This window comes from Sinohyriopsis cumingii, chromosome 9 (assembly GCF_028554795.1).
Source record: "Sinohyriopsis cumingii isolate HCF-2022 chromosome 9, ASM2855479v2, whole genome shotgun sequence".
In the NCBI taxonomy this organism is placed as follows: Eukaryota; Metazoa; Mollusca; class Bivalvia; order Unionida; family Unionidae; genus Sinohyriopsis; species Sinohyriopsis cumingii.
The window spans coordinates 40523221-40550702 of record NC_142969.1 but is presented as its reverse complement, the minus strand read 5'-3'; the positions used below and the strand labels follow the sequence as shown (position 1 = coordinate 40550702).

The 27482-nt window shown below is 36.5% G+C and overlaps 1 protein-coding gene across 1 annotated transcript in view; it reads left to right on the top strand.

The window, feature by feature from the left end:
- LOC149791606 (condensin-2 complex subunit G2-like) overlaps positions 1-27482 on the top strand; it is a 169280-nt gene that overhangs the window by 74573 nt on the left and 67225 nt on the right. Inside the window, exons 16-21 of the mRNA XM_089970158.1 lie at positions 1898-2058; positions 4042-4188; positions 11165-11242; positions 12137-12207; positions 19346-19520; positions 24383-24550. Coding sequence (XP_089826284.1) covers positions 1898-2058; positions 4042-4188; positions 11165-11242; positions 12137-12207; positions 19346-19520; positions 24383-24550 — 800 coding nt within the window. The remainder of the gene's footprint in view (positions 1-1897; positions 2059-4041; positions 4189-11164; positions 11243-12136; positions 12208-19345; positions 19521-24382; positions 24551-27482) is intronic.

Genomic DNA, 27482 nt, shown 5'->3' with positions numbered 1-27482 from the left:
TAAAATAAAAAGAAAATTTGCTTGTATGAATAATGGATACATTTCATCAAGTGGGTGAAAAGCCTGAGTAAAATGATTGATGAAATATGTTATTCACTTGATGCATGCATATATCCTTTCATACCATTTATGTTTGCTCATAAACTGAATCAAACTACAAACAACAAAGATCCTGATCTGCCGTAGCATAATGTGCCTATGGCCTATGTTGTTTGTTCTACTGATTACTCCTAACACACTGCACAGACCTAGATCACTCGGTGCATTATGTGATGGCAGATCTGGGTCTGTGCAGTTTGAATGTGAGTTTGATTTGGCAGTTTATTGTGATGCCTAGAAGTGGGGCATCATGTCGCAGACATGTAGCATGATGTTCCACCCAGTCACATTATCCTGAAAACAGGCCAACCAGTCCTAACACTAACCTCTTAATGCTGAGTGATAAGTGAGGCAGCTGTTAGTACCATTTTTGTAGTCTTTGGTACGACTTGGCTGGGGATCGAACTCACTACCTACCGCATCAAATGCAGACTCTCTAACCGTTAGGCCACCAGAGCGGTCTCTCTGCAGTTTGAAGTTGGACTCATCTTATGAGTGAGTATATACCAGAGATGATTTTTCTCCATTTTAAAGCGGAATTCCACTTTTCTCCTGACTTGAATCAGATTTTTCTTGTTGTAGTCCGTTTTTTATATCATCACTGATCCAGCTTTTTAAACACGGTCTGTCCAGTCCGATTCTCTAACGACCCTTTTAAATTATTTGTTCCATATATTAGTTAGCACATGACTCTTGTAAAGAGTATTCTGATTGGTCAAAGGTTTAATGTTATCCACTGAATTTTCATGTAATGGAATCTGATGGCAATGGAAAGAAGAAGCATGCTTGTAAAACATGTCATACTGAGTAGTTGAGAGAGAGCAAGACATGAAATATTTAGACAAAAGTTTAAAAAACGTATGGAAATAGGAGTGGCTGGATCAAGAAGTTGATGGAAATTTAGTTGGTCAGTTTATAAGAAAACTGAACACTAGAGGACTGGCATTTTGTGACCTCTGCAAGAAAAATCTGAATTACGGTCATTGCAGTTGTACAAGTTTGGAACAGCACCCACAAAAGAAGCTGCATACAGAAAAATCTAAGCTCAGAAGACATTGGAAAAAGTGCAGTTAGTTACTGTAAGAAGAAAGATTTCTTGCATGAGAGAACAGATGTAGCTCTCTATCAGAATATGCGCACTTCATGTCACCAATACAAGCACCAGCTTAAAAGGAAAAAGGCTCTCATTGAGAAGGAAAAGAAACAATTGCACATTGAGCCAGAAAAGTCAGTCAGAAAGGAAGACTAAAGAAATCTTTGCCAAAGCCACAAAAAGAGCTCAACTGGCATGTCAACAGGTTGTGTCCATTGGAGAAAAAGACAAGTGAATGTATGGGATTATTTGTATATAGTTGATATACTTGGGTGTGTATTTTACAGATTTGTTATGAAAAGAGAAGTATAATATATTTGCTGCAAAAATTGACAAATTACTGTGACTTAATTATGATGTGAACACTGACATGCACATGAAATAACTTCAGCATCAATAGTATTGGGGAACAAATTCATGTGACTATAAATATTGTGAAATTATTGAAGTCAAGTTGAACATTTTTGGTAAATTTATTAGTTTTCAAATGATTATTTTGGTTTATTTTAAGATTATAAGTTGCACCAGGAACAGTTTTTTTATGAGTGTAAAATGCCTCTTGAGACCCCAATGGGGAGGACCACCAAACCCCCTTAACATTTTTCAGCTTTTTTTATGGGAGACCAAAATCATTTCTGATATACAGTAAATTGTACATATATTATGACTTTTGTATTTGATCCTATCTTTTCCCATTTCTTATAGCTAAGTATATGATATTGTTATGCCGCTCTGTCCTGGTATGTATAAAGGAGGACAGTGCTGCTAAGAAGTCTGCAGAGGGAGATAGCGATTCCAGAGAAAAGAAAAAGGGAGAGACAGAGGAAGAAGAGGAGAATGCTGGACAAGAAAATGTTCAAAATGAGGTATACTTTAACCTACTTGTCATTTCGTAAGTAAAATCTTTCAAACTAGAATAAACCATGCACGTGTTTTTTTAAATTTTTGTACTGAATTAAGAATTTCAAAGGACTGTCTTTCCGAATTTAAACAGAATCTAATGACCAATTTCATGATACCTGAATGTTTCACTTTTCAAGAAGGATAACCCATGCTTGACAATGGCTCTATCAGAATGGAGTTATAGTATTTTCCCTTACTTGAAAAGTGTATGTGTGTGTATGTATGTGTCTTCTTGTGTGGTTCCTAGTAAATCTCTTTCCTACACATTGTTACTATATTCTTGTACATTTTGAAAAATTATATCAGTTTTGTATGATCTCATTTATTCTTCTCTATTTCATAATTCTGTTACATTGATGGATATTTCTATACTTTTATCATACATACACATGGTGTAACCTGTTTTTTTGTCTTTTGTTTTAGTCTCCACTATCAGCAGCTCACTCACATTTCTAAAGAAATTTTGCAGTCTGTATTAGTCCATGAAAACAGAAAAAGAAACTTAAAACTGTTTAAAGCAGGGGTCTCAAACATGTGGCCCCTGGGTTGCATGTGGCCCACCGCCATATCTTGTGGCCCACAAAACGATTGGCCTCACAAGGTGTCACGAGATACAACAAAGGTGGTGTGGCCCTTGTGCATTTGAAAATGCCCTCATGCGGTCCTCAGGATGGTTAGAGTTTGAGGCCACTGGTTTAAAGTGAGACACTCAGATAGGTCCAGGGTCCGAAATAGTATCTTCATCCTTGGATCCCTGACACATGAATAAAATTAATGCTGGGTTCATTCCTCTGATACCTGTATCCCAATATTTTATTGATGTCAAACCAATCATGTAATACAGTAGCATATATACTCGCTTATTTAATGAGCCCAACTGCAAAATGCAAAGACCCAGATCTGCTGTTGCATAATGCACCTGGAGATCTGGGTCTGTGCAATTTGTTAGAAGTAACCAGTAGAACAAACAACATAGACTCTGATCTGCAGGTGCATTTTGCTATTGTAGATCAGGATCATTGTTGTTTGCAGTGAGACTTGACTTACAAGTAAGTATATGTAGCAATTAAAATTGTAAATATACTTTTCCGTTAGGTCTCACTGTTTTATCTCATTTCTGTCTATTTATCTCATTTCTGTCTATATCTTTATCGACATAGTTATTATACATGTTATGATTCAACTGGTAAAATTAATGGGACCCTTACATCGAGCTTATAAAAATTTCAGTCTCAGGTACATTTATATTTAGGCATTTTTAAGATTATGTTTTGCTAATTACTTCGGTTCTTATTTGAAATTCTTTCTATACAGTGTAATCAAACCTGTCTTATGTAACCACCTCTGTAATGCAAGAATATTGGGCTCTGAAGGCAGATGGCTGTTTAAGACAGGTTCATTTCATTAATATTTTTATTAATGGGGCTTTGTTAGACTGGTTATTGGGGACAGGTGATTGTTTAATACTGGTGACCTTTAAAGCAGGTTCGATTTAAATTCTCAGATAAAGATTTTTTTGTATCTCTTCCAATTTTAGCAATGATTCAAATCTATCTTTGTTTGAGAAAAATATTTGGAGTGGAATTAAAAAATTAAGTTTATCATTTCCATTCTTATTTTTGATTCCAGCTCAGAAAATTTATTTTGTAGGATAACTTCAGTCAAATGAGGAAAGATTGCTAATTTGTTATATGCTGTGGAATACTGATTTTTATGGATCTTCTGATTTGTACATGTTAGCATTTTAATGGCCAAACAGACAATTATCTTTTTCTGCTAACAATAGGATCCCTTCCCCCAATCCACAGACTTAGAGATGAAAACACCACCACCCCAAATAATTGGGTGGGTGGGGGGAACCACAGAAATATATTAATTTATAGTAGATTTTGGTATGTTATTTTTGTTCTTCCTTTTGTGCATATAACATTTGTCTCTTTGACCAGGATGTTCATAGTGGTGATGAAAAAGGGGAAGATGTAGACTCGGACTTGGACGATTCAGAGCTGACCATGAAGAATGTCCCAGTTTTACGACTGCTCATTGAGGGCCTAGCTATCATGTGGACGACCATAGGAAAAGATCTTCAGAAGGTGATTCAAGGATCTTTGATGTGGGCTCATTACAAATCAAATTTATAAAACAAGTTGAATGATTTCTGTATTCTGTTGGTCTTTTGGGAGCAAAGAAAGGTTGAAATTTCAACAGTTTTGAACAAATTTCATTTGAAATGAGCACTTATGTAATATTCTATATTTGCAGTATGATGGGGTGGGCGGGGGGGGGCATGTTACCCCCCTTGACCTATGTTGTGGGTGCCCATGCTTATGCATCAATCTTTGTATTGTCAAACAAAATGTCAATTCGGTATTTTTGATCTTTTTGACAAATGTAAATCTTCTTAGTAGAAATTTTATGTCCGATAATTTAAAAATATAAAGTGATATGTATGAAGATTATAATACATTTAAATAATTATTATTTTGATGACTGGATTGTGTATGAAAAATAAAAGGTTACAAAAAAAATACATGAAAAAATGACTAAAATACATTTGCAATCCTTTTAGAAACTTGGAGCATAGTAACAATAAAAACGAGGTGCTGCTTCCAGAGATTGGAAAGATTGTATTATTCAGTCTGACAACATTTCATGTCTTGTAAAAACACAGATTGAGACATGGATAAAGTTGCAAATACTGTGAATTGTTATATTTTCATGGATATCAATTTTCATGATTTGTGGGGCATCATCACAAGCCAACCGCTCTGGTGGCCCAAGTGGTTAGAGTGTCCACCTTGGATGTTGGAGGTCGGGGGTTCAAATCCTGGCGCCATCATACCAAAGACTTGTACAAACTAGGCGCTAAGTATTAGGAGGTTAGTGTTAGGACTGGTTTGCCTGTTGTCAGAATAATGTGGCTGGGTGGGACATGATGCTACATGCCCCAGTGCTAGACATCACTATAAATTGCCAAGCTGCAGACATCACAGCGTTATTCTGTTAGATTTATATATCTGTGAAATCTGTTTCCTCTTATCTGAGTGTCTGTCTTTGTGTGTGTGTGTGTAATTTGGATTTTTAATGTAGCTTTAAAAAAATGATCAGTCATATCACAACAATGTCTGCAGTGTGGCAGTTTATAGTGATGCCTAGCGCTGGGGCATCATGCCTCAGACATGTAGCATGATGCCCCACCCAGTCACATTGTCCTGACACCAGGCCGACCAGTCCTAATACTAACTTCTTAATGCTGAGTGCCTAGCATGGCAGCTGTTAGTACCATTTTTATAAGTCTTTGGTAAGACTTGGCCAGGGTTCTAACCCGCAGCATTTCTCATACGAGGTGGACACTCTAATGTCTAGGCCAACAGAGCGGTCCCTCATAGGAGAGTGGTAAAGACGTCTGCAGATCACAGTGCCTGACACATGATTATTGTTCACTGCACTGAACACCAGCCAACCCAGTTAGTTTGAAGTTTGAAATTTAAATGTAATAACTTGACACTGCAACAATACTTGTGCCCCATGTTGACACAACATACTACTTTATTATTGGTTCATTAGAAGACACAAATCAGATAATTGTTCGGTCACTATGAAGCTGACATTGTACTTAACATCCTATTCTCTGGACAAGTTCAGAGGAAAATTGAATAAAGGAAGCAATAATTCTTTTTTTTATATCAGTATTATTTTTCAATTCTGCTGATCAAGCTAAAGCTGTTTAACCTTAGATGCAATGAAATGATCAACCACATCAGTTCTTAAACTCGGACTTTACTAACAATACAATCTGATATTGCAATGTAGGTATTTTCACATGTCAGGATCAAGTGATACATAGGTAACAAAGATTCTGATATTGTCTTTCATCCATTGCAAATGAAAGCTTCATGTGGCCAACTCCAGAATCTGAAACTGAGGTCGATCTTGCCCATACCCTGCCCCTCAACAACCCTGTGTTTTTAGACAATTTGTTGGGAATTATTTTCTTTGTCTCTGAATATCTGGATAATTAGTTTTGGCCATTTGAAATGTAAATGTAGTTCTGCCATATTACTTTGCAGTAGTTTAATGACAGATGTCAAGGGGTGTGATTCTGCTAAATTAGAAAATTGCACTTGTGAGGTCACATATGTGAACTTCCATTTTATGAATGTTTGGAAAAATGATTTGAATTAAATTTTATTCATGTATATGAAGTTTTCATGGATTTTGGAGTCTTCTGTATAAACAATTGGAATACCCTGTCCAGTTTCAACAAATAAAATACTGTACATACTTGTTTCTCATTTGAGTCCAGCTGCAAACTGCACATAGCCAGATCTGCCATCGTATAATGCACAACCAGCTCTAGGTCTCTGCTGTTTTTAGAAATAATCATTAGAACAAATAACAGACCCAGATCCGCCAGTACTTTATGCATCTGCAGATCACGGTCTGTGTTGTTTCCTTTTGGACTCTTAAGTAAATATATACTATACTGGTGCAAGTATTAGTTTTAAAAAAAATACCATGAAAATTGATAGCCTCAAAAATAAATGCATCATAGTAATTTAAGATTTATACTTTATATTATGTGTTACATTTATACTTTGCATTATGTGTTATGATCAATACTATATTTGAATCAACATTTTTTGAACTTTGTTATGTTTTATGATGATTGTAGATGTGGCATTTTACAATCTAAGGTACATTTGCAATTTACCAGCAGTCTCACTTCCAGAGTATTACTTGATAAAGTATTGATTTTGTTGTGGGGTTTAACACCATTTTTCAGCACACGATAGGCTATGCATGACAGCCAGTATTAATGGTGGAGGAAGAACCCGGGGAAATCATGGAAAGAACCACCGACCCATGAGAAGCTACTGGCTAGCTTTCTCACATACCCACATTAGCCGAAGATAAAGTATTGAAAGTAGATGCCAGAATGGATACCATATAATTTTGCTTCTACGTGGAGTTCAGCTGTAAAACTGCATAGTCCCAGATCTGCCATTGCATTATGAATCAGCAGATCTTGGTCTATGCAGTTTGTTAGGAGTAATCAGTAGAAACAAGCAGCCTGGACCATGACTTACTGGTGTATTATGCAGTTGCAGATCAGGGTATATATTGCTTACAGTTGGACTCAAACTTGTAAATGAGGGCTGTTTCATTTAAACGTATATGGTAACCAAGGAAAGTAGTTTTTAAAAAAAATATATGCCAGGGTACTTTGATTTCAAAAAGTTCATATTAAAATGATAAGAAAATGGTAAGTTGCATCTTTGGGTGAGTACCCCACATTAAAAGTACCTTCTGTGGGTCCCATGTATGTTTTACTGGAGTATATATTATAATTATTCAGCTGAATTATATAATTACATTTATATGACCACATATATAAACGCCACCATTGTAAGAGCTTGGAAGATACAGTTACTCATTTATTTTGTCTTCTCAGAACAATTAGATTGTTCGTACTATAGAGATGAAAATTTTCCTGTTTTAGTCAGAAATCCTGTTTTATATTGCAGGCCAATTTTATTGTTTAGAAAAATTTCTGGCCGACTTTTTCCCCGTTTTTTTTTATAAAAAAATTATAATTACTTCTTTTATCCGAATATTTGTTCCTGATTGTAATTCTAGCAGAAACGAAGGCAACTAAACACATTGTGCAGGCAGATTTGTTCATTGTTTCAGTCGTTCATTATGCATTTTTGAGTAATGTCTCGCTCACTCAGAAATTTCATGGCTTCTACAGAATTGAAATTTGTTGAAAGAGGAAAATATATGAATTTAACTAACTTTGACCATTCAGTAAATAATCCGTTCAGATGGAACTGGTTAAAAGAAAAATGATTAAAATAAGGATTTTTTTGTGTGTGTGTGTAGAATATATTTGGAAATTGGAACATGGTGAATGAGCTGCAAAGACAAAATTCTGGATCAGCTGGCAAAAAGTGCTCCCTAACGATGCTAAAACAAAAAGGCACAGAAAGGGAAGATCAGGTTTAAATAGGCAGAAACTTCCAGTGGTTTTTCAGTCACTTGCATCTTTGAAAATAGCAGTGACCACCTCAGGCCAAAAGAAAATGTTTCTGGTCAGCCAACCATCCTATTTTTTCAATGCTAACCCTAGCACATATTTCATCTCGGGGTAAAAAAGAAAAAAGAAAAGAAAAGAAAAGAAAATCCTGAAATTGATATTTGCATCTAATTGAGCTGGTTTGGCCCAGTAATTGAAGTGCTTAGTTTATGATATATACTCATGATTTTATAATATAAATATAACGTTAAAAACTCTACCTACCCTAATTTTAAAACCAGAAGAAACACATTTTTTTACCTCACAGCAGGTACACCAGGCCATTTGGAAACAATTTCATACAAGCTGAAAGAAGGAGTATCAACAGTTCTTCACAAGCGACTTGTCAAAACAATGAAAGAGTATTCAAGTTAACAAATGATAATAATAGTTAATCTTTTCTTATATGTTTTGATGATTTTGAAAGTGTTGTGCATGTTTTCAGTTACTTGTGAAATTCTGTATTTTACATATGTCCTGGAGATGCATGGAAAATTTTCAGGCTTTATTTAGGAGGCTGTTTTCATCCCTGATATTAGTCATTGATTTATTTTGATATTGAAGTTTTGTAAAGTACATGTAATAGCTTTTAAATATACATGTAAGTTTTTTTTTCCATTTCAAAAAGATAATTGTTAATACTCTGTTCAAATATTTACCTTTAAAGCACTGTGTCCTGAATCATTATAACTCCATTCAATAATTAAATTTATGCATGATTCAATGTTATGCAATTTTCCTGAAGTTATAGAATTATTATGTTGGTCACAAACCAGAAGAAACCAATTTCTTTCAATAATCCAGGAACTGAATCAATAATTTGCATTTATTTAATTCTAAACATCGGTTCAGAATAATTCAGTGTTGGAAAAGATGTACAATTTCATGATGCAAGGTGACGTTATAAGAAACTGTTAGATGTCAAATGAAGGTTGTGTGCTGATGATCCATTGAAATACAAAGGTAAATGGTGAACATGAATGTTGCATTTAACGCTAAATAATTCTTTATTTTATCTATGTTGAATATCCGTAAAACCTGAACATGCATTCTTGACGTAATCAGTTTAAAGAAACAACTTTATAATCATCAATCCATGAAAGGAGAAAATATTGATCAAATGTTAGTTCATAAGTAAGTTAGTAAATATATATGCAGTGTGTGTGTATGTATGTCATAAAGCTTGTTTTTTTTATATAAAAAAATAGAAATATAGAAAATGAGAAATCTTTGCTCATTTTACTTGCTCAAGACCTAGAATGTGTCATGGATGTCAAATGTTTACCTTTATGAGAGTAACTGAGCATATGTTTTGCGTTCCTGAGATACCATTAATAAAGTTTCTAATACAAATACCACAAATACAAACATGAAATTACCAACAAAATACATGTTAACCAATCTCTCCATGACAGTTATGGAATCTGTAACTAAAATTGGGTAAATGCAAGTCTTTTTAGAGCCTGGAGTGTTTTTTTTTTGGTAAATATTTTGGAATGCCCATTCGTTTCACTAAGATAGGTAACCTACTGTGTCTGACACAACAAAATACAACTCACTGGAGAATTAATTTTCATAAAGATTAATTTTCTATGCAGACCCAATATGACCATGTACATTTTCATAAAGAAGAAAAAACACTGGTAAAGCAGGACCTGGCAATAATGCCATCTGTCAACTGACCATTTCATTACAGTGGTTGGTTACAAAAATGTTATAAAGGAATCCATGAATATCAGTAGAGATATGTTCCTCACTAATAAAGAAGCTTATTTAAAATGTCTGTGGTTTTAAATTGTTGCTTCGCTGTTACATAGAGTATATAAAAATACTGTCATGTTGCTCATAGTAGAAAACCAAGTAAAAAAAACTCATGATGTTTTTTGAAGGTCATAGACAAGACCAGAGAAAAAAAATCAGCTTTCAGTTTCATCCTGAGTCAATATATGCCATGTTGCTAGTAAAGGATTCAGTATTAAGCAAAATGTACCGCACTATTTAAAGAATTACATTATCTTGTGAATCTAGTATGTAATGGCTGTAATTAACGTCTTATAGATACTTGGCCTATTCAATCAGATGCTTATTAACTTTAAATCTGTATTATAATTTTGGAAATCAATATAATGCTGCTATTTGCCTGTATCTTCATTACATTAATGCTTAGATTTCTTAAAATCATTTTCATCTTTTATACTGCAGATGCAAGCATTTGTATTTATATTATGCAAGCATTTGTATTTATATTATGCAAGCGTTTGTATCTATATTATGGTTTAATGTTAGCTATTTTATTTCCATTTTAAGGGACTTGTATTATGATAAATTGTACTCAACTGTAAATTTTCATAAATGGAGCTGTTAGGAAATTTTGTTATGTATATATTGTTTTCTGAAGGCAGTTTATTGTAAGACATTTTTCTAAAGGCATTAGAGGTGACAGCAACAATGATTGCAGTATCAATAATACAGCTTTACTCTTTATAACGTGCCTCATCATAACATGATTCTGGATATTCCACTATGGACCTCATGACCAGTACCATACCATTGTAGAAAGGAATGAATGAAAATGTGAAGCTAAGTGTTATATCTTTATTTCCTTTTCAAAGCATCATTTAACAACTTTTTTATCATTCATCCTGTACTGTGGTTTGGTATATAATGCTGTTCTCAATATACCATGATTCTGTACATACTGCAGTTATAATTGTAATGTGTTTTGGTACATAATGCAGTCGGTGGTTATTGACCCCAATTACAAATTGTATCAAGGTAGAACTGTATTAAGATACGGGGAAAGTATTTTTGAGTCATATAATCTTTACATCATATACCATGTTCAGCTGGAACTTTGGGAGATTATGTCTGAAAATTTGTCAACTGATATGAACAGATGCTTGCTTTGCCTGCTTTATATCATTCACAGATATTACACTGTATTCCATGGATCTCATGTTTTAGTTTTTCTTTTTTAACCTTCCTTGTAGCCACAGAATGAAGAGATTTACAGAGACTTGGTGAAAAAGTTTTGCATAGCCATTCCAGAAATGTTAGGAGCTTTTGAGGTAAGTACATATTTCCATTATTTCTCATTTATGTCTGTTTTGTAATGATAATAGAGTTCAGTAGACAGCGTAATGTAACAAGAATTCTGTAGCATACCTTGTGGATCTCATTTGTCAAAACCAGGCTGAGGTACCTTGAGGATGAAAAGTGGACCTCAATAGTCAGAACCAGGCTGAGGTACCTTGAGGATGAAAAGTGGACCTCAATAGTCAAAACCAGGCTGAGGTACCTTGAGGATGAAAAGTGGACCTCAATAGTCAAAACCAGGCTGAGGTACCAGTTTTAAATTAGCTGTTAAATGCTTAAAATTGGATTTACTTTTGAGTCAAATTGCATCCAACTTTGTAAGGAGCTCCCATCTGAAATTTTTTTTTTCTCTACCCTGCCTCACATTGGTAAACAGCTTCACATGTTTGTTTTCAGGTTATATGCCCAGGCTTTTGCATGGATTTCACCATGCTCTTCATCCTTGTTTTAGTCTACCCCAATTAGTCTTACTTTGATAGATGCATATTGAAGTGTATTACAAGTAGGTGCATTCAAAACAGATTTTTCTCTGCATAAGATTGGGTAAAACATAAAACTACTTTCAGTTTCAGTACAGGCATGTTATAAAACTCTTGTACCTATTACTATTAATGAGAATAAAGGAGCCTCTTGTACATATTACTATTAAGGAGAAAAATGGGAGCCTCTAATACATGTTGCTATTTATTTATGAGAAAAAAGGGAACCTCTAGTACATGTTGCTATTAATGATAAACAAGGGAGCCTTTTGTACATATTGCTGTTCATTAGAAAAAAAAGAGATCTTTAAATTAGGTGAAAAATCAGATGGGTTAAGAATTTATTGTAAAATGTTTAATTTCTTTCTACCTTTTTTCATTTCAAAGGATGTTCAGATCTGTAATGCACTGGTCTTACTGGCAGGATATTTGCCACACAAATATCTCCAGCCCCTCAGGTATGTAAGTTAATCATTGAATGAAGGAAGAAAGGAAAGTAATTTTGAATGCATTGTGGGTACATACTACTACTCTTGTACATCCTTCTGAGTGTATATCACTATGTCCATCCAGTTACGTTTTGCATGTAGGTCAGTTTTCAGGCAATGTGGTAGGGCAGGGCATTCTTGTTTCATGAACACATTTTTAGTTGACCAAAGCTACATATTGAGACACTGACATTATGGCCATCAAAGTCAATTGATCAGATTCATGGAATTAACATAGAAACAGGTAAACATGAGGTTTTTCTTAATAATCATGAAGATGAGATTTTCATTCTGCATAAATTAACGTGAATAAGTAAATTTTGTTGCACAACATTCACATGTTGGTAAATAGTTTTCAGTACATTGTTTGTGGGTGGGTCAATAGTAAAGATATATTCAGATGATAAATACATGAGAGCAGAAATTTTTTATTAATTTTGTCACAAGGCTGTAAATTTCATCTGATCTAGTGCAGTGAGAGTATTTTTATATGCACTTGTTTGTATGTATGTGTTTGTCTATGTTTGTTTGTATGTATGTGTTTGTGTATGTTTGTATGTATGTAAGTGTATAAATAGCTTGTCGACTGCTCCAGTAGCCTAGTGGTTAGAGCATCCGCCTCGCATGCAGCAGGTCATGGGTTCGATCCCCGGCCAAGTGGTACCAAAGACTTACAAAAATGGTACTAACAGCTGCCTTGCTTGGCGCTCAGCATAAAAGGTTAGTGTTAGGACTGGTTGGCCTGGTGTCAGGATAATGTAACTGGGTGGGACATCATGCTACATGTCTGCGGCATGATGCCCTAGTGCTAGACATCACTATAAACTGTCACATTGCAGATATTTTAGTGATATGACTGAAAAATTGTTGAAGCTATGCTAAAAATAATCCAAATCACACAAATAAATGGCTTGTCACATTGATATGAACCTGTCTTTATGTATATACACATATGGCTTGTCCCACTGTTGTACATCTGTCTGTCTGTATGTATGTGTGTGTACAAATGGCTTGTCCCATTGATATACACCCATCTGTCTGTATGTATGTGTGTAAATATGGCTTGTCCCGTCGTATGTATGTGTGTGTGTACATATGGTTTACCCTATTATTTTAGGACTGGTTGGCCTGGTGTCAGGATAATGTAACTGGGTGGGACATCATGCTACATGTCTGCGGCATGATGCCCTAGTGCTAGACATCACTATAAACTGTCTCTTTGTATATGTGTGTAAATATGGCTTGTCCCATTGATAAACACCCTGTCTGTCTGTATGTGTTTGCGTGTACAAATGGTTTCTCCCATTAATATACACCTTGTCTCAGTTTGTAAATGTTTGTGTAAATATGGCTTGTTTCATTGATATAAACGCTATCTGTATGTGTGTGTGTAAATATGGCTTGTTTCATGGATATACACCCTGTCTATCTGTATGTGTGTGTAAATATGGCTTGTTTCATTGATATACACCCTGTCTATCTGTATGTGTGTGTGTAAATATGGCTTGTTTCATTGATATACACCCTGTCTATCTGTATGTGTGTGTAAATATGGCTTGTTTCATTGATATACACCCTGTCTATCTGTATGTGTGTGTGTAAATATGGCTTGTTCCATTGATATACACCCTCTGTGTGTGTGTGTGTGTCTCTCTCTCTCTCTCTCTCTCCCAGGCTAGTTTGTTAGCAAGAATACACACAGACACAGGGTGAATTTTAGAACAGAAGGAAGGAGGAATTTCCGTCTCCATGTGGAACAAGGGGAGAATTTTCTCAACAGGAAAAATTTATTGAAGAAGCAAAGATAGGGCATGCAGTTTGAGTGATATGAATTCTGCAATCACACTCCAAAATTAGACACTATGAACTATTTATTGTTTATTGATGACATTTTGCAGATATTGTGAATGTCACATGTAGATCACCTGATCCAAATTTCATAATTGTTGTCCTTTTTAAGCTTTGAATTTGTCTCATCATTTTTCATTTTGTCAACACCATTGCCTCAAAACTATTTTAAATATTGTTTTAAATTTCTAATATAGTCTGAATCACATATATAATGAACCTGATTAGGTTCTTGTATTTCACAGCCAGTTTTTACAAGTGTGGTTCTTTTCTTCTACACATGCATGGTTCTTTTCTTCTAAATTGTTGCCGCAGTGTATGCATCTCCTTGTTTTGGAAACAAGAACATTTCTCAGCTGTCTTTCTCCACTGCTACAACTTCTTTTGTTGTTGAACAAACCGCCATCATGTGATACTTGCCAGTCAACCCGTTTATGCTATGATGGACCCTCATTAATTGCTTTAAATGACCACTCCTTGGCTCTCCACACTATTTTGTGCTCTAGACTAAACGAACTCGGACTACATTTATCATTACTTAAATGTAAACAGAAGCGAAAAAAGAAACATTTAAAAGCTGGCCGGCGTAGAACAGTAAGAAGAATTCCAGTTATCTCCCTTATGCCCTTTCCTGCTGAACAATTTAAAAATTTGTTAATTTAGATAATCTAATTCAGATCCCTATTAAATCGTCAACCTTTGTGTCAACTATCCAAGAGATACCTCTGCGTATTGCATTATTCAATTCCCAATCAGTAGAACCACCGGAATAGCGCACAGAAATAGTTAATTTTTATCAAGATCAGAATATCGACATCTTTATCCTGACAGAAACATGGCTAAAAACATCAGATGATGAGCCCAAGTGAGCGGATCTAATACCCACCGGTTACTCCATCAAGTCGTTCACCCGCCACTCTTGTGGAGGTGAAATTGCTGTCATCAGAAAGAACTCCATGATCAAACATCTTAACCACACCACAACTTTCATTTTCTACCACACATCATTTGAACTAGTCCAAACCACACTCACACTGGAACAAAAGTCAGTCCCTTTTTTCTGCCTGTACTGCCCTCCTAGTAGAAAAACAAGCTGACTGAATCTCTCTTTTTGGAGCAGTTTCTGAATCTCTTGGAGTATGGAAATTCGATAGGTGGCAACCTGATTATTCTTGGAGATTTCAGCATTCACTTTGACTGTCCCAGAAACCCAAACACATCAAAACTCCTAGATTCCATTAATGTTTTCAACCTCAAACAGTCATTTAACCAACCCACCCATAAACATGGTCACATTTTAGACTGGATTCTTCATAGACCTGATGATAATATTCTATGGTCCTCCCTGGTATCCCACAAACTTGCATCAGATCACCTTTGCATTGTATGCGATCTTGACGTATCAGTCCATAACCCTCAGCCTTTATTTGCTACTAAGAGAAACCTCCGTATGATAAATAGAACCAAACTAATGCATGACATCCAAGCAAGCCTAACAACTTGCTTACCTCCTACAGCGGAACAACTCGATAACTGCCTGCGTTCATTACTTGACAAACATGCCCCAGCCACCAAGTGCAGAGTATCAATTCAGAAGTGTTCTCCATGGTATAGCAGTGTTAGGGACCTGCTTCGCACTGCTAAAAGAGACCGCCGTAAAGCTGAAAGGCTTTGGCTTTCCACCAGACTCACTATTCAAAAGCAAATCTATGAAGCCTCTAAGAAGAATGTCACAAACAAAGTCCATGCAGTGAAATCAACCCACTACAGTACTAAGATCATGGAAAGTTCCAGCTGCAAAGAGCTCTTTGAGATTACTAACAAGCTAATGTCAAGAAACAAATGTTCACCACTTCCAACTACCTTCTCTCCAGTTGACCTTCGGGACCTGTTTGCAAATTTCTTTCGTGACAAAGTACAAACCTTTAGAGATAGCTTGACAACACAATTTCAATTGACTCATCATCACCATACGGTTGGGGGGCCGAGTGGTCTAAAGCGCTCACCGTTCTGGATCTGGATCACTGCCATCTCACCTCTGTCTGCATGGATTCGAGTCCAAGTCTTGGCTAGCGTGGGTATGTGGGAAAGCCTGCCAGTAGCTTCTCGTGGGTTGGTGGCTTTTCCCTGGGTTTTCCAGGGTTCTTCCTCCACCAGTTATACTGGCCGCCATGTATAGCCTATCTTGTGCTGAAAAATGGCATTAAACCCTAGAACAACAACAACCATACAGTTGGGATACAGAATTTCATCGGCAACCATTAGCTGCATTTGAACCTGTCTCTATAGATTTATTACGTATAGTCATGATGAAGAGTGCACCAAAGTCATATGAACTTGATCCAATTCCAACATCACTGCTGCTTGAGTGCTTAGATCCAGTATTGCCTTCACTAACTGATGTTATTAATACCTCTCTCATCTGGTGAATTCCCATCATTTTTCAAAACTGCCATCGTAAACCCTCAGCTGAAGAAACCAACACTCTACCATAACAATTTAAAGAACTACCGCCCAATTTCTGATCTCCCATTCTTATAAAAAAAAAGTTAGAAAAGGTTCTATCCCAGCTTTTATCTCATCTGAATTCAAACAGTCTTTTTAGCAAAGTACAATCTGCATTCATGATACAGCCTTACTGTGGTTATAGTCCTACTTGGTCAACGAGACACAAATTGTGTCTGCAAATGGAATACACTCCAGCCCAGTTAATCTATGTTGTGGTGTTCCACAGGGGTCTGTTCTTGGATCTGTTCTCTTCATCCCATACACTCAGCTGCTCTCAAGTGTCATAGATCATCATCCAGTGTCTCACCAATTGTACGCTGACAACACTCAAATATACAAATCTAGCCATGCAACTGAAGCTGATGCTACCATCCAAGGTGTAGAGAGGTGCATTTCTGATGTGAAATAATGGATGACATGTAACAAGCTGCAGATGAATGATGATAAAACTGAGGCCATTCTGGTCACAACACAAAGACTTTCTCAGTCACATCCTTTACCTCAAACAATAAATATCAGCAACACCAACATTAAATTCACAGTCAGTATGAAACCTAGGTGTTACTCTGGACAGTACTCTCACATTGCACCAACATGTCATGAACATATGCAAGGCTGCATATTTTGAGCTGAGACAAATCAGCTCCATTGGCAAATATCTTTCAGTTGATGTCACTAAAACACTTTTGTGTTCATTAGTACTTTCAAGACTGGACTATTGTAACTCAATTCTGTTTTGTCTCAATATCTACTCCAGAAACTTCAAAAAGTTCAAAACACAGCTGCTCGGATCATACTTAGAGTACCATTCCCAGAGCACACCTCCCCACTGCTCTGTACCCTACACTGGCTATCCATTCGATTCAGAATTGAACTAAAATTTGTTCTCTGTGCTACATTTCACAGACTCCAGTCCAACAAACCTATCCAACCTCACCCATGTGTACACACCAGCAAGATACTTACGCTCCTCTTCTGACAATCGTAAACTCATTATTCCCATTATGAAAACGAAGTCATATGGACAACATTCTTTTACATACCAGGGCCCATCATTGTGCAATGAATTGCCCACTGAACTTAGACACAAAGACACAGTGATCCCATTCAAGAGTGTCTTAAAACTCACTTATTTCGATTGCAAGAACAAAAAGACCTAATAATGTTTCCTACCTTAAATATTTTCAGCATGTTTATGTTTTTCTAATTTCATGGTGTTTGTTTTTTGTAATCATATCATTATATGTTTTTTATGTTAAAGGTGTTTTCTAATGTTGTAAAGCACTTAGAGCTTCTAAAGATTAGGCGCTATACAAAGTCCTCATTATTATTATTCATTTAATAACAATATACACATATGATATATTGATAATTCATTGAATAAGAATATACATGAATGATGCAGGAAATTAATTGAATAAAAATATACTCTTATGACACATAGGAAATTCATTGAATAACAATATACTCATTCAACAGGACTTTCGTTAGGCTTTGAAAGAATTTTGAAAGTGTTATTGACTGACAAAAGTTGCTGGTGACAAATTTTTAGAAAGTAAATTTTTAATTTTTCATTGATATAAGTGACTTGGGCCACTTAATTGTTTTCTCTATCTGTGGCAGTGGATCATGCTGGTAGATGATGAATATGACATTACTGGAACATGATTGCAGCTAACTGCAAGCTGTCAGTCAGTTTTGAGAAGCAATTAAATGTGATTAGTAGGAAATAAAGAATGGTCGGGGGATATACTCTGTTGTTGAACAGGGTGGCAGAAAGATTTTGTGTCATTTGCATGTGTTGTTAATTTATGTTTATTGCAAAATGTGAGTGTGAGATGCACTTTGGACTGTTTAGTGTTTTAGGGATTATTTACTTAGATAACCTGTTTCTGTGGTCTAAACTTAACTGAGTAACACAGGGTGCCACTACAAGGATGAGTCTCCAACTGTAAAGGGCCAGAATTGCTTATATCAATGAAAACTAAAATATTTACTTGTGAAACAAGCCTGTATCAAGCACAAAGAACATGGCTAATCCAGCTCTTTATATTCAGCTGCATCTGAGACAGTTACCAGGTTACTTGTTGCCCCTATTTCTACTGCAAACTGTGAGGGGGTTCAGTCGCCAGAATCTGATCAAAACAAACTAAGAAATTCTATGGGTATATCTACTCTGAAAAATTTGCTGAGAATTTCTGTTGATGGGCCCAGTGTTGAGAATCTTTATTTCAGGAAGGCATTTAAAAATGGTCTTGGAAAAAATGAGGCAGATATTGGAGAAGTGACAATATTCAGAAAGACTAAGCAGTATTTTGTATTATCAGAAACATTCTTATTCATCCTTGCTTTTGAACTTCACATGTATATAATGGTATCGTTATATTTATTATTATTCTTGTCCTTTGAAATGTAATAAAAACATGTAAAAAACTGTTTTATTGTCATGTTTATTTGGATTAAAAGTAGGGCTAATATAATATTACACATATATTTAAGTCCCTGCATCATGGCATAAAATTGCTTCTTTGGCTGAAAAGTGGCCCCAGATTTTTAAATTTGGCAAATTTCATGTTGAAAAGAAAAATATTTCCAAGGGAGGCCATGTATGACGTGTAGGAAATTTATTCAATAACAGTATTCATGTATGCACATTGAAGGAGCTCATAGCATGTGGTGTTATTCAATACTCTTTGTAAATATCGTTTTTAAAAAGTACTTACGCAGGTATTCTATTTTGAAAACTTTTCAGCCGAACTTGTTTGTCGAAGTTGAGGAAATTAAAGACAGATTGTACTGTTGAAGAATACTCATCAGTGTTGGAGTCCCTCTGTAGCTGGGGACGGGGTGAAGATGTTCTGGATCTGGTGATAGACTGGCTAAAGCCATGTCTAACTGCTTACTCAACAGGGTCAAAGGCAGGGAAGGTAGGAATCAATTTATCATTTCCATTTCATATTCAGCAACATTTCACGTACCTTATAAATCTTCTGTAAAGTGAATTAGATAAACTAAAATGATTTTTAAAAAAACACATTTATTATTGTATTCTGCTGAACAGATACACCAAATATGTGAAAATAAACAAAGAGTTTGCATCTTGAAAGGTAAAATATCTTTTTCTTATGGAGTGCACTTTTACATACAGTTCGCATTTGTTGATAGGGTTCACAAAAACGATGAATATCACTCAAGGTCTTGGAAGTAAATATGACATATGCCATTGTCATTTACCAGCACAGTATACATGACTATTGAGTATAATCGCAAAGGGACAAGTTGGCATGGTGCCTGTAAGGTCATGTTTTGTGTTGGGTTCATCAGTTCTAGGATTTTTTGCATGTACGATTGAACAATTAAATGATGTCAGTTGTGCTTTCTTGGTTAATCCCTTCAATGAAATATATCTTTAAACACAGGCACTTGCTTATATTTAAAGGGGGGGGGGGCATTTATTTAAACAGAGTTTGATGTGCATATTTAGGGAATTTAAATTCATAATGAGTCTATAGTATGGGGTAAGCATACCAATGCAAATAGTACACAAAAGAAACTAATATTTACCAGCACTAATCAAAACATATGAAGAGTATTATTTAGAAAAACTCTCAAGTAATACCAATAGCTATCTTGTCTTTCACTGTAATTCTTTGAATTTATAATGGATTTGTTAATTAGGTGGATATGGTTGTTGTTGTTATAGGGTTTAACACCATTTTTCAGAACATAATAAACTATACACGGCGGCCAGTATTAATGGTGGAGGAAGAACCCGGGAAAACCCCGGAAAGAACCACCAACCCACAAGAAGCTACTGGCAAGCTTCTCACATACCTACATTGGGCGAATCTGAGACTCGAACCCACACAGACAGAGGTGAGATGGCAGTGATCTGTAACGGAGAGCGCTTTAGACCACTTGGCCACTTGGGGCCGAGTGGATATGGTAGGTACCAGGAGGCCAGAGGAGTGTGGCCAACTCAAGGATGTCTTTTACATATCAATAATCTTGAGATGATGCCATACTCAAAATATTTTATTGGTGGCAGGAAAAAATATGTGGAAAGGGAGTTTTCATTCTGTCCAACAACTCCACTGTGGTGAATTATCTCAGAAGGCATGGGGGAAGCAAGTCTTTTGACCTTTGTGTTCTTGTTTGGAATTTTCTAAAGTGTTGTCTTCAATAACAAATTCACATACAACTTCATATTCCAATCGGATTAATTGTATCAACAGACGTGCCATTCCGGAAAAATCAACTAATACAAACAGAATGGAGACTGCACCGGTGGCCTGGTGGTTAGAGCATCTACCTCAGATGCAGGAGGTAGTGGGTTCATTCCCCTGCCAAGTCATACCAAAGACTTATGAAAATAGTACTAACAGCTGCCTCGCTTGGCTGTCAGCATTAAGAGGTTAGTGTTAGGACTGGTCAGCCTGGTGTCAGGATAATGTGACTGGGTGGGACATCATGCTACATGTCTGCGGCATGATGCCCCAGTGCTAGACATGACTATAAACTGCCACACTGCAGACAACGTACTGATATGACTAGAAAAAATTAAGCTGGGTTAAAAATCCAAATCACAGTTTTGGGATGTTGACTACTGACTGGTAGCTATATCCACATAGGACATTGGGAACTCCTTATAAACACCTGTCAGGTAAAGGATCTACTTTGTGGTCTTTATAGTGGAGGAGACCTGAGAATTCAGGGACTACTAACCATAGATACCTGAGCACTTTAGGGTAATCACTTGTGAACTGTGATATCTTTACATAGCTAAGCAAAACCAAATCACTTAAGAAAAATGCATAGGTTGTCATGCTTTTGCTTGTAGTACACTTGGTTCAGTAAATGTCCCAAAGCAGTTACAAAGAAAAGTATGTGAGGTAGTAACCTGTTAGTAAATGCCAATGAAATAATAACTGAAAGAGAATTTTAAAATAAATCAAATTTGCACAGGCTGAAGATCATAAAATTCCTCTTATCAGATGGACAAAGAGGGTGTGCTGGTAAGTAAATTTTGCAGGTATGTAACAGTGTGATCAAATTAGATTTCTACATAAGAAAGATTGCTACATAGCTGCCCATTTTTTCCATATTTGTCCTGTATTTTGGACCTGAATACGGGTGCATGTTTTTCTTGCTAAAAATCTGTTTTTTATTAAAAAAATGGAATTAGAAATTTCCTTGCAATTTTCTGTTTAGAACAGGCACCCAGTTCCATTCTGAGAGTAAATGTATTTCATGTATATAGGGATCTGGTGTTCTAAAATATGATTGGTTCATTCAAAATCGAGGCTACCATGCCAGTCTTTAACCACTATATTGGACTGCATTAAGCGGTTGCTGCCATCTGTATCTCATCTTTCATAATATTCAACTTCTTGTCATGTAGAAAAGGAAAGCAGAAGATTCAGAATTTTCTCCAGCAAAGAAAACAAAACAACTGGAAGGACAATTGTCGTGCTGTCTTGTTTAGGTTTGTGTCACCATCTAGTAAAGTAGAAAAACTTATGTTTTGCAAATTATGTAATTGTGATTACATCAGCTTTCTGCTTCATCATCAGCAGCTACACCTGAACTTACAATGTTTATAAATGTTAGAGAGAACCTTGATGTAATTTTATCGAAGTTCAGTTTACTAAATTTCTTTTAGAAACGAACCTTCTTCAAGTACTAGTGTTGCTGCAGATTTATTTTGTACACCTTTTCCAGAGAGTAAAATCACAAAGGATTACTCATGTGCTAGATTAAAACAGTTCAGTAAAAAATACGTCACACAGAATTCAGTCAATGAAAGATGGTTCATTGGGATCAATAATGATTGGAAAAACACAGTGTGGAAAAGGCTCTTATAAACAGTCTGTGTCTGGGTGTGTGTTGCATTCTTGCATCTTCTGAATGGGCACCCTGATGGAACAGGGTGCCCATTCAGAAGGTGATAGAGTGCAACTTATGCATCTTTGACTTTAAATAATTAAGTAAGTTACTGTCCTACTTTACTGATGGTTGTTGATGTTGTAAATAGTTACATGTGCATTAAATTTTAAAAATCAATATTTGTTCCTGAAAATCAGTGTTTGTTCCTGAAAATCAGTATTTTTGTCATAAGCAGTCAGTATTTTTGTACTCTGGGATTATACACATGGCAGAAGTATCCTAGATCTGTGACAAAGTGGCTGAAACAATATCTGCTGTTTTTATTAAATGGTAAAGGGCAGGGAAGAAAGCCTTTCATATGTCAAAAACAGAAAACTGTTTCATGTGCAGGATGGAATGTCTAGAACCAATATAGACAACTCGATGTAGGTGCAAACTCCACATAAGCCTGAAAAGAAGCATGTTTTACAATTTAGACCATTCAGGGATTGGACTGTTCTGGTTACCTAGTGGTTAGAGCATCTGCCTCAGATGTGGGAGGTCATGGGTTCGAACCCCAGCCGAGTCATAACAAAGACTTATAAAAATGGCACTAACAACTGCCTTGCTTGGTGCTCAGCATTAAGAGGTTAGTGTTAGGACTGGTTGGCCTGGTATCAGGATAATGTGACTGGCTGGGACATCATGCTACATGACTGCGGCATGATGCCCCAGTACTAGACATCACTGTGAACTGCCACACTGCAGACATCATAGCAATATGACTGAAAAATTGTTAAGTTAAAGCTACATGAAAAATCCAAATCACACACACACATTCAGGGATTGAAATACACAGTAGCAATTTTGTATAAGTTTTATGGTTTTCCTGCTTAGTTAAAAACTTGTAAGATGCATTTTTTTGCTACCTTTTTGAAAATATGAACTGCTAGTGATGCTTTTCCTCTTGTAAATATATTTTGCAGCCAGTTTAAAAACATTTGCTACCTGCAGCAACATATTCCATTTTAACCCTGCCATTGAATCAGATATCTAGCTTTTCTTATTATTTTGACAATTTTGTAACTGACTGATTGATTTTAGTTTTATGGCACACAAGCACTGTTAGGCTATTTAGTGCCATAGAAAAGGTTACACATAACAGACAATTTTGTAGTCATATAACAGATTAAAATCAGAAATATGCATGTAGTCAGCTTTTATTCAGTATGATATTTGTGATGGAATAAAGTTGAATCGATCACACAGTCAAATACTGTAGTATGAAAATAGTAGTAAAATTTCTGTGCTCATTTGTGGCCGGCATGATGGTTGTCGTACCTTCTGTCTCGCTGTCCACTTTGTTTATCAATGCTAACCTTTAATAGCATTGTTATGCATGAGAGTTGTTGTTATGTAATTCTTGAAATGACTTCTTAACTTCAGTGATTGCAACCCCAATGGAACAGGTAGGGTTGAAATAAAGTTAAAGTCCCTAATGTAGTTCCAAGTGAGTCAAGGATGTTAGGACATTTTAAAGCATTTAAAACTGAAGTGTTCTGAGTTTATCAAGGATATTGGGACATAAGACAACTAAAACTGAACTGTTCCAAGTGAGTCAAGGGTGTTAGGATATTTTAAGACAGTTGAAACAGGTGTTCCGAGTGAGTCTAAGATATTGGAACATTTTAAGACAACTAAAACTGAAGTGTTCCAAGTGAGTCAAGGATATTAGGAAATTAAATAACTAAAACTGAAGTGTTCCAAGTGAGTCAAGGATCTTAGGACATTAAACAACTAAAACTGGATCAATATGTGATAGGTATGACCCAATCATTATCAGAGCTAGGATATTCTTTATAAGGTAACAGGTTGTTAAAACCATTTTTCACCACTACTTATCTTAAAAGACTTTATTTTGCAGGTGCGGAAGTCCAAATCTGTGTGTTTTATTGATCCCAATGAGCCCCAGCCTCAGGTGGCCATGTCAGTGTTACAGTACCTTCTGCAGCACCCAGTATGTCAGGAACAACTTCTGCAGAACAACAGAAAGAACCTTGCTGAATTAGCTCAGCTGTTGCATTCAGCTAAGGTACTTAAGACTAATTTGACTGTTTAAGTTTTTAATTTTAAATAATCTCATAACTTGCCTGCTTTAGACAACTTTTTTGTAATGAAAACATTGAAATCAGGTATTTATTTATTGAAATAGATTCCTCTTTTAAAGTTAGTTCAGTTCTAACATGTTAAATAAACAAATTTCATTTGGTCTACGCCAGGGGTTGGCAACCTGTTTTACATAGCCTGCCACATTTTGGGGATTAATTACAAAATAAACGAGCGTGTGCCACCAGTAAGAGTGTAACACTGATAAAATTGAGATTTTTGGTTGCCCTTCGCGTGTCACATACAACCTCTTGACGTGCCACAGGTTGAAATGAATGAAATGGGTTCATGCCAAAACACACGATTATTGATAATTATTGATAATTTCAAAATTTGCTCTTAGCCTAGCATATATACTCTTTATCTAAGGTAGCAGTTAAAGAAATTGGCATATGTACTCTTTTCTAATGTACTAACAGCTGCCTCACTTGGCACTCAGCATTAAGAGGTTAATGTTAGGACAGGTCGGCCTGGTGTCAGGACAATGTGACTGGGTGGGACATCATGCTGCATGTCCGTGGCATGATGCCCCAGTGCTAGACTTCACTATAAACTGCCAATCTGCAGACATCGTAGCGATATGACTGAAAAATTGTTAAAGCTACAGTAAAAATCCAAAACACACACACACACACACACATACTTTTCTAATGTAGTAATTAAAGAAATTTGCAGGTGAACTTTTCTAATGTAGCAATTAAAGAAATTTCTGAGCCATACTGCATTAAATCAAAGAAAAGGAATCTTGAATTTTACTCATAAATTTGGCCATAGGTTGGTTGGTTTTGAATGGCACTTTCAGTACTTTTTGGCCATATCATGCCAAGAAAATGATAGCTAAGTTCTATTCCTATCGACACACTGAGGTAGCTGACCTGTGCTGGCTTGAACAGGTATCAAACCCTTGACCCTTTGAATATGTGTATAATGCTGACCTACTGCAGCACCCTTTTAGTCAAATGGAAAGAGATGAGGTACTAGGCATAGGTGAAGAGATGAGGTACTAGGCATAGGTGAAGAGATGTGGTACTAGGCATAGGTGAAGAGATGAGGTACTAGGCATAGGTGAAGAGATGAGGTACTAGGCATAGGTGAAGAGATGTGATACAAGGCATAGGTGAAGAGATGAGGTAGTTAGTAAGGTTCATTGAGATGGTGGAAATACATTCTCTATCTTAAGATAAAAATTAATATGAAATAGATGAAGTCAAAAAATAGTGATCACATCTGACTGACTGCTTCTTAATTCATGTATTTTCTGACTTGCTTTGCTTGAAATAATGGAGATTTCTTATTCAGATACGTTCCCCAATCACATTACATTAGGAATATTTAGCATGCTACCCCATGAATCCAGCCCTGCTGAAAGATGAAATATGTCGCTTTATGTCTATCTCATGTAGACAAAGGGCAATAACTCTTGCCCATTACCTTCTTGTGCCACTGCCAGGTGTTGCTAGTTTTTAGGTTTGCTGCTGTATAACATTGCACAATTAACTGCTGACAATCCAAGCCAATTTTGTGTTTCAGATCGAACCATCCAATGTTCCTCTTGGATTTATTGTGTGAAACAATCATTCTGATGCAGGTTGTTTGCATTATTTTTAAATTTCTGCCAAATTTGAGTGATTTTGTCACTTGTTTGGACTTGTCTATTTAAGACCACATTACACCATGCTATCTTTGATCTCATGTTGTCATTTACAAGTTAGCACAGCTTTGACTATTTTTGCTTAGTAACAGACATAGTATTAGAGATTTTATAATGTGCTGCATTGATGATTTATTCTCGGTTTTCTTATTCGGTGTTGTTTTGATAGAAAATGTTAACTAAAGGCATAATGCATGATTTCAAGCATATATTATAGGTATCTAACACGACACAGGAGGGTTGGGCATGGGGCTAGCAACCCCACCCCGTTAAAACAACTCTTGCTACGGAAACGACAACAAGGGAACAAACGACAACCGGCGCTGGAAGCGAAGCAGACCAGGCAACTGGCTCTATGACGGATGGAGAACAAAACCGCAAGGAAGTCCCCATCCTGATAGCAGAACTTCTGATGCCAAAAGCATGGATCAGAGTTAGATGCTGGAACGTGCAAACGCTCAACCAGACTGGAAAACTGGCACAAGCAGTGAGCGAATTGAATCACTACAACTTGACCCTCATGGGTGTAACAGAAGCACGATGGACTGGTGCCGGCAAGTAGAAGTTGAACTCCGGAGAAGTCATCATCTGGTCCGGAAGGAAGGACAATGACCACCGGGAGGGGGTCGCCATCATTATCAGCAAGAACAAGACCAATACCGTTCTACAGTGGAAGCCAGTGAATGAGCGCCTGCTGTACATCAGGATGAACTCCAAGTACGCCAAGCTGTCTGTTGTTGTGGCCTATGCACCAATAGACGATGCGGAAGAAGAGGATAAAGACACCTTCTACGACGCTCTTCAAGCCGTTTTAAAGGACGTCCATCGACATGACGTGCTGTTGGTACTTGGCGACTTCAACGCTAGGGTCGGCTGCGACAATAAAGACAGAGAGAGGACCATGGGGCGCCATGGAGTAGGTGTGATGACCGACAACGGGGAAAGACTAGTCAACTTTTGTGAAGAGAATGACTTGGTCATAGGAGGGACCCTGTTCGAGCACAAGGATATCCACAAGCTCACATGGACGTCACCAGATGGCAGAACTCAGAACCAGATCGACCACATCATCATCAACGGCCGATGGAAACACTCTCTGCAGGATGTGCGAGTGATGCAGCACACTGACATCGGCAGCGACCATAGTCTTTTGGTGGCCAAGGTGACTTTGAAGCTTAGGAAAGTTAGGATAGGGTTCTCCAGGAAT